Source organism: Bufo gargarizans, chromosome 1 (assembly GCF_014858855.1).
Source record: "Bufo gargarizans isolate SCDJY-AF-19 chromosome 1, ASM1485885v1, whole genome shotgun sequence".
Lineage (NCBI taxonomy): Eukaryota > Metazoa > Chordata > Amphibia > Anura > Bufonidae > Bufo > Bufo gargarizans.
Window position 1 is genome coordinate 403,430,970 of NC_058080.1, and position 12,241 is coordinate 403,443,210.

At 39.7% G+C, this 12,241-nt stretch overlaps 1 protein-coding gene across 1 annotated transcript in view; it reads right to left on the minus strand.

The window, feature by feature from the left end:
• Positions 1–5,863: 5,863 nt before the first annotated feature.
• ANP32B (acidic nuclear phosphoprotein 32 family member B) overlaps positions 5,864–12,241 on the minus strand; it is a 32,807-nt gene continuing 26,429 nt past the window's right edge. Inside the window, exons 3-7 of the mRNA XM_044271280.1 lie at positions 11,828–11,950; positions 10,516–10,711; positions 9,888–10,024; positions 9,396–9,459; positions 5,864–5,948 (exon numbers count right to left, since the gene is read on the minus strand). Coding sequence (XP_044127215.1) covers positions 5,875–5,948; positions 9,396–9,459; positions 9,888–10,024; positions 10,516–10,711; positions 11,828–11,950 — 594 coding nt within the window. The 3' untranslated portion in view covers positions 5,864–5,874. The remainder of the gene's footprint in view (positions 5,949–9,395; positions 9,460–9,887; positions 10,025–10,515; positions 10,712–11,827; positions 11,951–12,241) is intronic.

The window sequence follows — 12,241 nt, forward strand, 5'->3', positions numbered from 1 at the left end:
ATCTGCATACAAATACACCCACCTTGTCTGATTGGAGATCCCTAAACTAGAAGGGGATGAGTTCTTAGATAGCATTGGGTATAAAGTATGCATGTAAAAGGTCTACACTCTTCAACTGAAACAACTGCAACTAACAACTTACTTCAACAACAAAAAAGAAACTTGGATCAATTTTTGTCTATTGGAAGAGTTTTGAGAACTGATCACACCCAAAACCCTGTTCATTCTTGACCTGGTAACTTATATTTGTATTTACTGATTGTGATATTAATAAGATATTCCTCTCAGCATATAGTCAAGAGTCCCCATACTGAGGGAACATATAGTGTTAAACACCTCCCTAATGCTAGTTGTCCTCTAAGCAAAGATGCATATTGCTAATGGGAAATTGGACATTATCTGAGTAGAGGAAAAAACCTTTGGGAAATTATATTTCCATAGTATGATTGCCAAGTGGGATATAATATCATATTAATATTTTTGATTGGTCATAAGGAGACAGTGGATCAGTTATGCTTCCAGTATTAATCAGTGTTTATCCTTTTTATATTCAATTGTGTATGAAATATATTTCATTAGTCTTCGAATAATTTTATCCTGGGTAGAAAGCAATAGTGGGTTACACCACCATCTAGTGGTGGTTTGCTGGTACTGCATCAATTTTTATATTGGATTTTTACTCATTTATAAATAAATTTTATATTTTTGAATAATTGATTGCCACTTTGTTTTCATTAATTGCATAAATTTAGAGTCTCAAGATAAAAGAAAATGCGTTTTTATGTCCGCCTAGTGGATTTCCTGACTGATTGCCATATTTTATTGACATTATATTCCTTATATAAAATATTTATATTTTATATAAAATATATAGTTTGACAGTCTTTACTGTTTACCTTCTCGCCCAAGCATCTGCAGCCGTGAGCAGGTGTAATTACACCCAAGCCGTCCCATTCATTTCAATGGTACGGATAGCTCCTATATACAAATGTGTATGGGAACGATCCATCTCATTGAAATGAATGGGACGGCTTGGGTGTAATTACACCTGCTCACCGCTGCAGATGCTTGGGCGAGAAGGTAGTGAATAGGAGGCGGCGCTGGCACGGCGCACGCCTTCTCTTCAAACAGCTGATCGGCGGGGGTGCCGGGTATTGGACCCCAGCCAATCTGATATTGATGACCTATCGTGATAGGTCATCAATAAATATAACTTGGACAACCCCTTTAAGCCTGGTCACGAAGGTGGAAAAATGGCTTGGTCTTGAAAGGGTAAAGAAATTTTCTCTTGCTGTTGCAGAAACCTCCTCTTCACCGTTCTGTATGGGGCTGCGAGAAGTGGCTGGAGCAGGAGCCTCCCTCCTGTGCACTGCCTGCAGTAGGGCAAAGACCACCAAGCCCCATTCCCCCAGTTAATCTCGTCAGTAATAGAACATCAGCAAGATTTCTACAAGACTGTTGTAAGAAAATGCTGCAGACAGTAAGTGCACATTTATCCCCTTAAAGGGGTTGTCAGAGTCATTTTTTTGTTCTATGTTCCTAACTAAGCAAATGTAACAGCTTTCTAATTCACTCACTTTATCTCCGGTGCCTGGTTTCTCAGAGTTCACTGAGGGTCACATGACCTGTGATGTCAGCTTCTCTCCCTGCTGTGATAAAGGTAGTTTGTGCTGGCCTGGCCACGTCCCCCCCCCCCTTCTGCTCTCTTAAGATTCTTAACCCCTTCAGCTGCACATACTGGCTAGCTGCAGCAGTGACAATTCTGGGCACAGGATCTGACAGACTAGAGAGAGCATTGCACAAGAAGGTAGGGGGAAATATCCCATGTGTATTAGCAGTGTCATTATACAGCTGGGACTTGTAGTTCTACACTTACAAGTTGCTGTTGATTCTCCCAGCATTCAGGGCAGCACTTGTATTAGCAGAGCAGGGGGAGGGGCAGAGATTGTTTTTAATGCATGTAAACAAAGGGCCAGAAAAGAACCAGGGAAATGAGGAAATATATATTTTTGGGGGGATAAAACTTGCTTAGCTCAGTTATATATTGCTGCCCATCAGATTTTCAGTGCTATATTATTTTTTTTCATAACTCTGACAACCCCTTTAAAGGCAATACCTCACCAAATTTTTTTGCCAGTTAAAACCAGATAGTAACACATCTCCTTTTTCCCTTATGTTTTTACTTTCTGATTGCAGATTTATTTTTTTCAATTAAGGGATCTGCCATCTTACCCAAGTTGTTCTTAATAGCCTTTAGAGAGCTTTCTAGAAATTTGCATTACAACAGCCACATCGGCTATAGACACAATGGTCAGGAGGGGGCCACATTGACTTCTATAGGAGAGTTTTCTAGGCACATTCTGTGACCTGTGCAGAGGTCAGGAGGGAGTAGATAAGTTGTGACAATGATCTACTGCAAATGGTGGATACCGTGTTATCTATACACAAAGGTGATACCTGTTTTAATCCTGCTCACACTGGTAAATAAGAGTAAAGTGGTCTGCACCGATTAGGCCTAGTGGCCAATGTGAAAACTGCTGGACTTTATGGTTTTTATTTAAATATAGATCAACATAGAACATTAAAAATAAAAATGTTAAACATAAATGTGATTTAAACAAAAGGTCATTTTTGGATGCCACATTCCCTTTAACACACAAAGACATTCTAAAATTTTCTAAATCTGCAAAGTATTTTGAACACAAAAATATAGACTAGTTTTAAAAGTGTGCCTAGTATTCACATGAAACAGTATTTTATTGGAACTTCTACCACTATAAATGAAGGACTCCTGTAAACCGCATTTTATGGAGTGTTCATTTGCTCCCTGTACTTTGGCCGATATTCTCATAGCAAGGCCATCTACAGACATCTGAATAACACACAAGATTAGGATCCTGCAACGTTCCACTGAACAGAGCTCAGTTTGGTTTTGTATAATGTGAATATATGCTTTACGTTTACTGTTGGTTTTTAGTTATAAAAATTTATCTGCAGTATAAAATCCCTAAACTTGAGCGTTGCTAACTGCTCATTATGGAGAGTTCAATGTATTCCAACAGCCTGCACAGCTATGACAACAGAAAGCTTTGGGGCGCCCCTACACAGTGCTAGAAATGTGATTCTAAAGCTACATGCACATGACCGTATGCGTTTTGCATGACGTTCCGTATGGCATTCATTTTTTTTTTTTTTTTGCAGATCCATTGTAATAATGCCTATCCTTGTCCACAAACTAGAAAAAAATTAAAAATAGGACATGCACTATTTTTTTTGCGGAGCAACAGAATGCGGACAGCACATGGTGTGCTGTACGCGTTTTTTTTTCATTGAAATGAATGGGTCCGCATCCTATCTGAAAGAAATACGGATCGGACACAAACCAAATACGGTTGTGTGCATGAGGCCTAATACAGAGTCCACTATGTGTGAATATAATATAGGACTTCAAAGCCCTTTACTCCAGTGTCCTAATGACAACCTCACATGGCTCATATTTATTCACTTGATAATAAATTATCCACAATTCTGTTAACTGTGCTCAAACCAGTTAAGGTACAGCCACACAGTCGGGTTTTCTGTTGCAGGTTTGGAGTGAATTCAAAAATGAGAAGTCATATCTGTCCTGTATACTTGCTTTCCTTTTATGATCCACTCCGGATATTTGGATTTGAAAAGTACATCAGGAAACTGCTGCTTTGACACGGTCAGCGTTTGATCAGTGATCAATCCAGGTGCAGATCTTTCCATTACAACTTATCTCTATGTAGATTCCACACTCCTGGTTGTGGCTCACAATCACTGATAAAAGAGTGAGTGTTTCACACGGCCGTATTTTCAGTCCACGTCCGATCTGCATTTTATTCAGATCGCACAGGGACCCATTCATTTCCATGCGGCCACTCCACAAATTATAGAACATGTCTTACTCTTGTCCGATTTGCGGGCAAGAATAGGCAGTTCTTTTTTATAGGGCCCACAGAAAGTACACAGCCTATGTGAAGGCATACGTAAAAAGGTTTTCCAGGATAGGTCATCATTGCCCCACCGCCGCTCAGCTCTTTCAGGTAGCCGCCGTGCTCACCGGAACGCTGGCGAGTGCAGCCAGTTCCCCAAGCACAGCAGCTGTGCTTGGTATTGCAGTTCAACACCAATTAAATACAATGCTGTTGTGACGGCGAGCAGGTGTAATTACAAGAAGCCGCCCCATTCACTTCAATGGGACGGCCCGTTTTTATTCACTTAAATAGATGTCTGTGAGACAGCTCTGCAGTATTCACTTGAATAGGATGGAGCCGTCCCATTGAAGTGAATAGGCAGCCTCTTGTAATTAGCTCACCACTGATGTTGTGATGGCGAGCAAGTAAACAATGGAGTAGGCAGCACTGACACGGTACGCACCTTCTCTTCAACCAGCTTATTGCTCCTTAAATAATCCAAACATAAAATAGACAGCGGCATGTCCTTAAGGATTTCTTTAATATTCAAACCCAGTCCATAAAAATGTACAAAAAGTGCCAAAGATCGTGCAACATTTCGACTATAAAACAGTCTTTCTCAAGCTTGTTTTGAATATTAAAGAAATCCGTGAAGGACATGTTGCAGTTAATTATGTTTGGACTATCCTGAGGATAGGTCATCAATAAAAATAACTTGGACAACCCCTTTAATCAAAGACCCGCTGGCCCCTTCTCCTCCTACCATGCTCCCTTTTTGCAGAAAGTGGCAAAGTCAGTGTACAAATGGCACTTGAGGGAAACATTTATTAAGTGCTATTTAAAAAGTCGCAAACAGCACTTTCGACTTCAATGTCACAAAAGTGTCATGGGTGGAATAATAAATTCCCCCTATTCTGCGACAGTTGATACATTTAGAGCTTTTGGCTAAAAATAGAGAGAGCTGGAGGAGTGTTTCATCCATCTGATACCAACTGAAAAGGAGAGGTCATGTTGCAGGGTTTCTTGGTACTGGTGAAAGTAGGATTTTTTTTTACAGATTTTTCCCTGCAATGTCACGCCCTCCCCTGTGGCAAGAGAACATAAAAAAACTGAAAAATTCTCAAGATTCCAAAATTGTGGAGAGTAGTGTACACAAACGCAATCCATATATACAGAAAAATAAATACAAAGCACATTACATGATCAAGAGTAATTTACTTCTTATTCAGAAACATACAACTAGGGTTTACCAAATAGTAACATGTTTATTTCACTCAGGTTCTTAAAAATAGTTTATCTGCAGTTGTCGCAAAAACTTCCTACTGTAAAAAAATACTGAACTGTTAGGAAAAGAAAGCAAAGCATGAAAAACAGACCCAAACTGTTAAGATTTTATTTACAAAGCTTTTTTTTTTTTTTGTTGTACAGAAAGTAAAAATGGTGCTCCGATGTCTATTTAATAGGTAGCCATTGACAATCATGACTCACCAATCAGACACTAAATGGTCTAGTTTGTTAACCCTTAAGAACCCCAATGTAATAGTAAAAGCATTGACCCAGTTTGTTTAGCCGAAAAAAAAAAAATATATATATATATATATATATATATATATATATATATATATATATATATATATATATATATATATATTCTCCGGTATACATATATATTTAATTCATTTTTTTTTTTCTTCCTTTTTGAAACTTAATTACAAACCAGGATGCAAGATTCCAGGTAGGGTTTATTGGCTGTAGGAATGTCATAGTAACAACTCTTTGGCTCTTTTTGGGTGTTCAGGGATAGGGCTTGTTTTAATTGTTACATTTCACTTCCAGCTTGCTTTTCAGTAATCCATTGATGGGGCCAGTTTAATCAATACTGTGTAATCCAATACGGTCCTTTTCAATATTTTCTTTCTTTTTTCCTTATACAAATTTAATCATCCTCTTCATCACCTTCATCATCTGTGTCCCTCTTCCGCTTTTCTCCTTTTCCAGCTTCTTCTTCTTCTGCAGGAAAAAAAATAAAAAAAATAAAATGATAATGTATTGACCATAGAAAATACCAACAGCATTTAGTAAAAAATAAAAATAAAAAAAATATCAGTTCTGGGTCTGTATAAAAATCTGCCATACTGATGATTAATTCGTTTCTCAGCTACTGTTAAACTGTCACTTTCTCACAAAAGCTATTTTCACACCACTTCAGCATATGATGAAGGTGACTAAGACCAGATGCAACGAAATGAGGGGTTTTCTAGTATGTGCCAAGCGGTTATATTGTATGGCTCGTTCACATTTCAAACAAATGCATTGCTGCAGTTTGTAGGCCGAGCGCGCCTTAAGCCGCAGTGGGTGTCCGCTCTGTTTAACAATGGCATCGGTTTCTGCTGCAGTATACTCAGGGTATTTTGATAACATTAAAATGCACTGTGTGAACATACCCTTATACAGAAGGCTAAACCGTTTTAGAACAGGGCCTTACGTTCAGTGGCACATGATGGGATTTTGTGCGGAATGCAGGCTCATAATGTGAAATGAACAGAGTCTAACAACCTACTTCAAATTGATAAGCAGATCGTATCCTGTTTTCACTAGCCAAAATGACAGTGAAAACATGAACCAACGCAGCTATTTTTTTTTTTCTTTTGATGCATCTAAACTTGAAGTCTCAAATTATGTCTCACACCATATTTGCACCTTTTTTGAGCTTCTTGTCACTTCTCTAAACTGGTTAGTAGTAGGTGGGGCTTACAGGAATCTTGTTTACCATAACTTATACCAGAAGTTGGCATAAGTTACAGCCTAAGTGTACCCTAGCTTGTGTAGATTTGAATTTCTGGAGCACGGGAGACATCTGCCTCTCACTCCAGCACACAGGAGATCCCGTACGCCAGTCTTGATAAATTCCACGTATTTGTCTAAGTGACAAGCTTCTTTTAATAGGTCCTGCTGTCTTACTCCATTTCCTCTTCCCCCTCTTCTTGCTAACCTGCAGACTGCACATGCATGGCTGAAGGACCATACTACACACAGGTTCATATAGGTCTGCACAGGTGCTGTATACACAAAATAGTATTTTTTTTTATTAAGGCCACTTGTAAAGTTGCTCTTTTTAATTAAAAAGGAATAGAAATCAGTGGCCCACTGCAGTGGCTGTGCCCAAGTTCTAGCACAAGTTATGGCAAAATATTGCACAATGGGGGTCATTTATCAAGATTGGCATTTCTGCTCCAATCTCGATATCCCCTCAATCTAGCCCAGGTCTCAATCTAAGCGCATCCTCTGGCAGTCTGAGCGTCTACTCCAGCCTGTAGCTGGCGCAAATATCAAACATTATTTTAACGTTGTCACTTTTTAATATAGCTTTTTTCTTACGTGACACATGGGACTTAAAAAAAAAAAAGTTTAATATATATATATATATATTTTTTTGTTTCTTATATTTAAAAATATATATTTTTTAAACATTTTTACCATGTTACCCAAGAGGTCATTGAAAGACCTGACACTTTTGTATTTGCCACTATTTCAACTGTAACTGGCACATGCAAAGGCCTCATGCACACGAAGGTGTGGCAGCTGGCCCCATGCTGCGGACCGTAAATTGCATGCAGATCCAGGACCCATTCACTTGAATGGGGTCTGCAATCTGCATCTGACTGCTTGCACTACTTTTTTGCGGTGCGGAGGCACGGACAGAAAACTCACAATATGGCCATGTGCACGAGCCCTAAAGGAAAGCTGATTAGGGTCTGCCCCTGAGACACCCAGCGATCATGTGAACACTGGGTTCAAGAGAGGAAGCGGCACCACTGACTTGACAGCTTAAGACCCGACCTGCTCCTGCTAGAGTGCAGGACCTCTAATTCAGCACCGTGCAACGCTCTGATCAGAAACACAGCTGATTTCACAAGCCATTGCTTTACGGGCTGCGAGCTGTTCACCTCTGGTATAAAAGTTAGATTCCTGCTAGGCCTGCACAATATATCGCCAAAGCAATCGCAATTAATCGCCATATCGCAATCGCCAATTGGCCGACCAAAAAATGCTGCAATTATATGACCATATTTTTTGCTTTATAAGACAAACTCCCCCCCCCCCCCACCCCAAAAGTGGGGGGGAAATGGCAGTGCGCCTTATAAAGCGATGGTTGACTTTTTACGTGGTTCAAACGGATGTATCGCCGGACTCTATGCTGCACAGCGCGGCCGGCGATACATCAGTAACAGTATGGGGAGGGAGGAGGGGCTGGAGGCAAGTCGTTATTTTAATGAACAAATGTTCTTTTATTTATCTGTTCTGTGCAGTGCTATTAAGAAAATGGCAAGTTTTGTATTTTGTACTTTTGCAGTAATGCAAATATGTTATTTCATTTAGTAAAATATGTTTTATTTTGAAAAACACTGTGCATTTCAGTTCCTGAGTTAAGCATAACTACATTTCTGCATTATCAGTAATTTGTGTGTGCCTTTGCCTTGAAAATCCAAGCAAATAGACCTCTAGCACAATTCCCTTAAAATATTGCATCGCATACCGTTATCGCAATTTTTAGGGCCCTAATCGCAATCGCACAAAATTCCCATATCGTGCAGCCCTAATCCCTGCCGATCAGCTCTTTAAAGGGCACTTGTGCAAACTCTGCTTCAGCTTCAAAATTACCTATGCATTATCTCGCTTGTATCGGTGGTGCAGTGTAATTACAACTTCTCATCCCTTTCAAGTAGATGGTCCAATGAAGAGAACAGCAGTGCAACAGAGACATGTCGTACATCAATACGTCAGTGACATGCACATTGATGTACTAGAATTCATCACCGCTAATGTTTGTAAACTAACATCAGGAAGAGAATTGGACCAGTGCCGCAGAAATCCGTGCTGGCAAAAGTGCCAGGCCTCTTCCTAGGCCAGTGATATCCTGTTCAGCGGTAACAGCTTAGGAGCAGCCGAGTCCTATTCAATGAATGGGACTGAGCTGCAATACTAAGTCCAGCCTCTATCCAATGGACAGCTCTAGTCCCCCTCTAACTGCGGAAAGGAGGGGTTTCTGGGTGTCAGACACTTGCTGATCTGATCCTAAGGATAGGTCATCGTTGTCAGAATATGGGAAAATCCATTTGTTTTGTTCCTGTTTTTTTGGGGGGGCTGTTGCCTAAAAGAGGTTACCAGACAGGCATTTCAGGACAAGAATGGTCAAAAACCATATGAACAAACAATATCTGTTAATGGCCATGCAGCTTTAAGAGGCATTAACAAAATGATAGCGAAAAACTGCAGGTTCTGCAAGATTTTGTTAAAACAATATTTCTGTAAGAGAAATGCTGCACTTTTTCTCATATGCCACTTTAGAACAATGACTATATGTATGATCCAGCTATAAGTTTAGCAGCTGCTAAACAGAACTGTATTAAGATAGTAAAAGCATAAACCAGTATGCCTACTACAAATTAGACAAACCTTCATCTTCTTCTTCATCCTCCTCTTCATCATCTACTTCTCCATCATGTCCAAATTCCTCATCCTAGATAAAACATACTGGGGTTAGAACAATAAAGCAGTTTTTTTGTACATATAGCCAACACATTAGTAAGGCCATATTCACATTGGTGTTTGCAAACTCCATTCCCTCAAACATCATTATGTAAATAGATCAAAGCAGAAAATGAGAGGGAACCATTTTCAAATGAAATAATTGGAATTGCCGCCTTTCTCCCTGGTTAGGGAACGCATTCTTATGTTTGTTAAATGCAGCCTACAGCTACTTCTTACAGCTTATGCAGACACAGACCTCAAGAAATATTTTGTACAAGTGATAAAGAAAGTACAATAATGGCATTTGTGTGCAACCTCTCTTTTCAGTAATTAAGTGTATGTTAAATTTAGTCTACTTTATTATTTGCTAAATAAAAATTAAATCACCACACACATCCAACAAAATATTACGCTCACCTCTTCTTCGCCACTACCGTCCTCCTCTTCATCTTCTTCCCCTACCTCTTCTTCATCTTCATCATCTTCCTCCTCCTCATCTATATCTTCTTCCTCTTCACCTTCCTCCTCTTCGTCATCATCTTCCTCTTCCCCTTCTAGCAATAAACATTTGCAAAGAGTGTACATATGAATATTATGGGTTAATATATGCACAAATTATCTGTGTATTAGGAATCTAATGGAAAGTAGTACCAATACTGGAAAATGCAGGGAATGTCTGTCATCATGTTATTTTTTTTTCAATCAACGGAAGTGATTTTTTCCCCAAAAAAACTGCCTGTATATACAAAAATCTAACATCCAGATACTTAAACTATATTAAAATTAAATAAAAAACGGCAGGTAATGTAATTTTTTTACGGAAAGTCTTCTCATCAACATTCCAAATGAGCGCTGAAGATGCCTGTGTGTAACAAGTCAGATAAGCAGGGTGATGGGCAGTGATAGGGCACATGTACATGACTTGGTTAGTAGCAAGAGGCAGGCTGGAAGCCACTGTATGTTAGACACAGGCTTCTTTAAATGGCTGTGGACCCATGCTTGAAAAACTGAAATAGCATTTTATAGGATTAAAAGCACAGCGCACCTTCATCTTCCTCCTCCTCATCGACACCATCTCCATCAGCCTCTGCATCAGAGTCTGGTGCTTCCTTATCGTCTCTGTCATATCCATCCAAGTAAGTCAGCTGAGGGAGGAGTTTGAATACACTTTCTCTGTAGTCATTTAAGTTTGTTACTTCACAGTTAAACAGGTCAAGACTCTTCAAATGTTCCAATTTTTTCTGAAATATATAAAATTATTTTCAGGTCAGTAGCATATCTAACTAAATGCGTCCACTGTGACACTTCTGTGTCTGGTTGCAGACTAAGGGTCCATTCACACATCCGCAAAATGGGTCCGAAATGTGCTGTCCGCATCCGCGGATCCACACTTCCGTTCCGCCAAAAAATAGAACATGTCCTATTCTTGTCCACAATTGCGGACAAGAAAAGGCATTTTCTATGAGAGTGCCGGCGATGTGCGGAACACACATTGCCGGTGCCCATGTTTTGCGGATCCGCAAAACACATACGGACGTCTGAATGGACCCTTAAAAGGATAACATTTGTGTGTTCCTGGAAAGACCTCTTACTGGTTTAAATGTCACCCAAGTTCTATAATCGCTTTCCAATCACCAGCTGTGTTTGGACCACACGATTCAAAAACATAGCATTTGGTATACTGACATGTGTCTACATTTATGAAGGACTATATTGCCAAACCCCCATCTAACACTTTGAGCTTGCAATAGAAACATATTTTGTTGAGCTCTTTTCCCAAGTCAGGAGTCATTTAACAACCCAGCACTAATATAATAATGTTGTATAAACACTTGCTAACAGGGTATAAAATATGACTTTGAAAGAGTTTTCCAGAAGATAGGTCATCAGTATCTGATCGGTTAGGGTCCAACACCCGGGACCCCCGCTGATCAGCTGTTTAAGAAATCAGTGGTGCTTGCAGTAACACTGTGGTCTTCTCCGTGCTCACCAAGCACAGCGCCGTACATTGTATAGCGGCTGTGCTTGGAGTCACATTCGGCCCTATTCATTTCCATAGGGTTGAGCTGCGCCTAGGACATATGATCGATGAACGTGTTGTCACTGGCCTAGACTAAGCTAGAGAAAGCAGTGGTGCTACCACAAGCCCTGTTGCCTTCTCAAACAGCTGATCAGTGGGGGTCCCGGGTGTCAGACCCCAAAGATCAGATACTGATCACCTATCCTGAGGATAGATCATCAGTATTACAAAACTCGGAAAATCCCTGGATAGAGTATTGTGATGTATACAGAAACAGTGGGGCTGCTTTTTCAACATGCAAGGGACACCAAGCAGCACATCCACATTCATAACCTACCAGAGGTTCCAATGTGCTAATGTCTTTTAATTTATTTCCACTGAGATTTAGATGTGTGAGGTTGGGAAGTTTCTCTGCTAATACATCCAGACCTCCCGAAATTCTATTGTCACTTAATTCAAGCTGAAAAGACAGAAAAAAAACAAATTATTTTTTTTACATGATTTAGGGAAGATGCCAAGTATAGACCATTCGTTACATATATACACACACATTCATACATATACATCATAGGCCCACAAGGGCAAGCAATATTGACCATATATATATATATACACACTTCCAGTGATGTAATGTAACTTTGCCAGTAACACAATTAAAAAGGTGTGAAAAATAAAAATACATATTAAAAAGGGTTTCGTACATCATATTCTCTTTCTAACAAAGAGAAAACGAGAACTGGGTCCAGTGTCC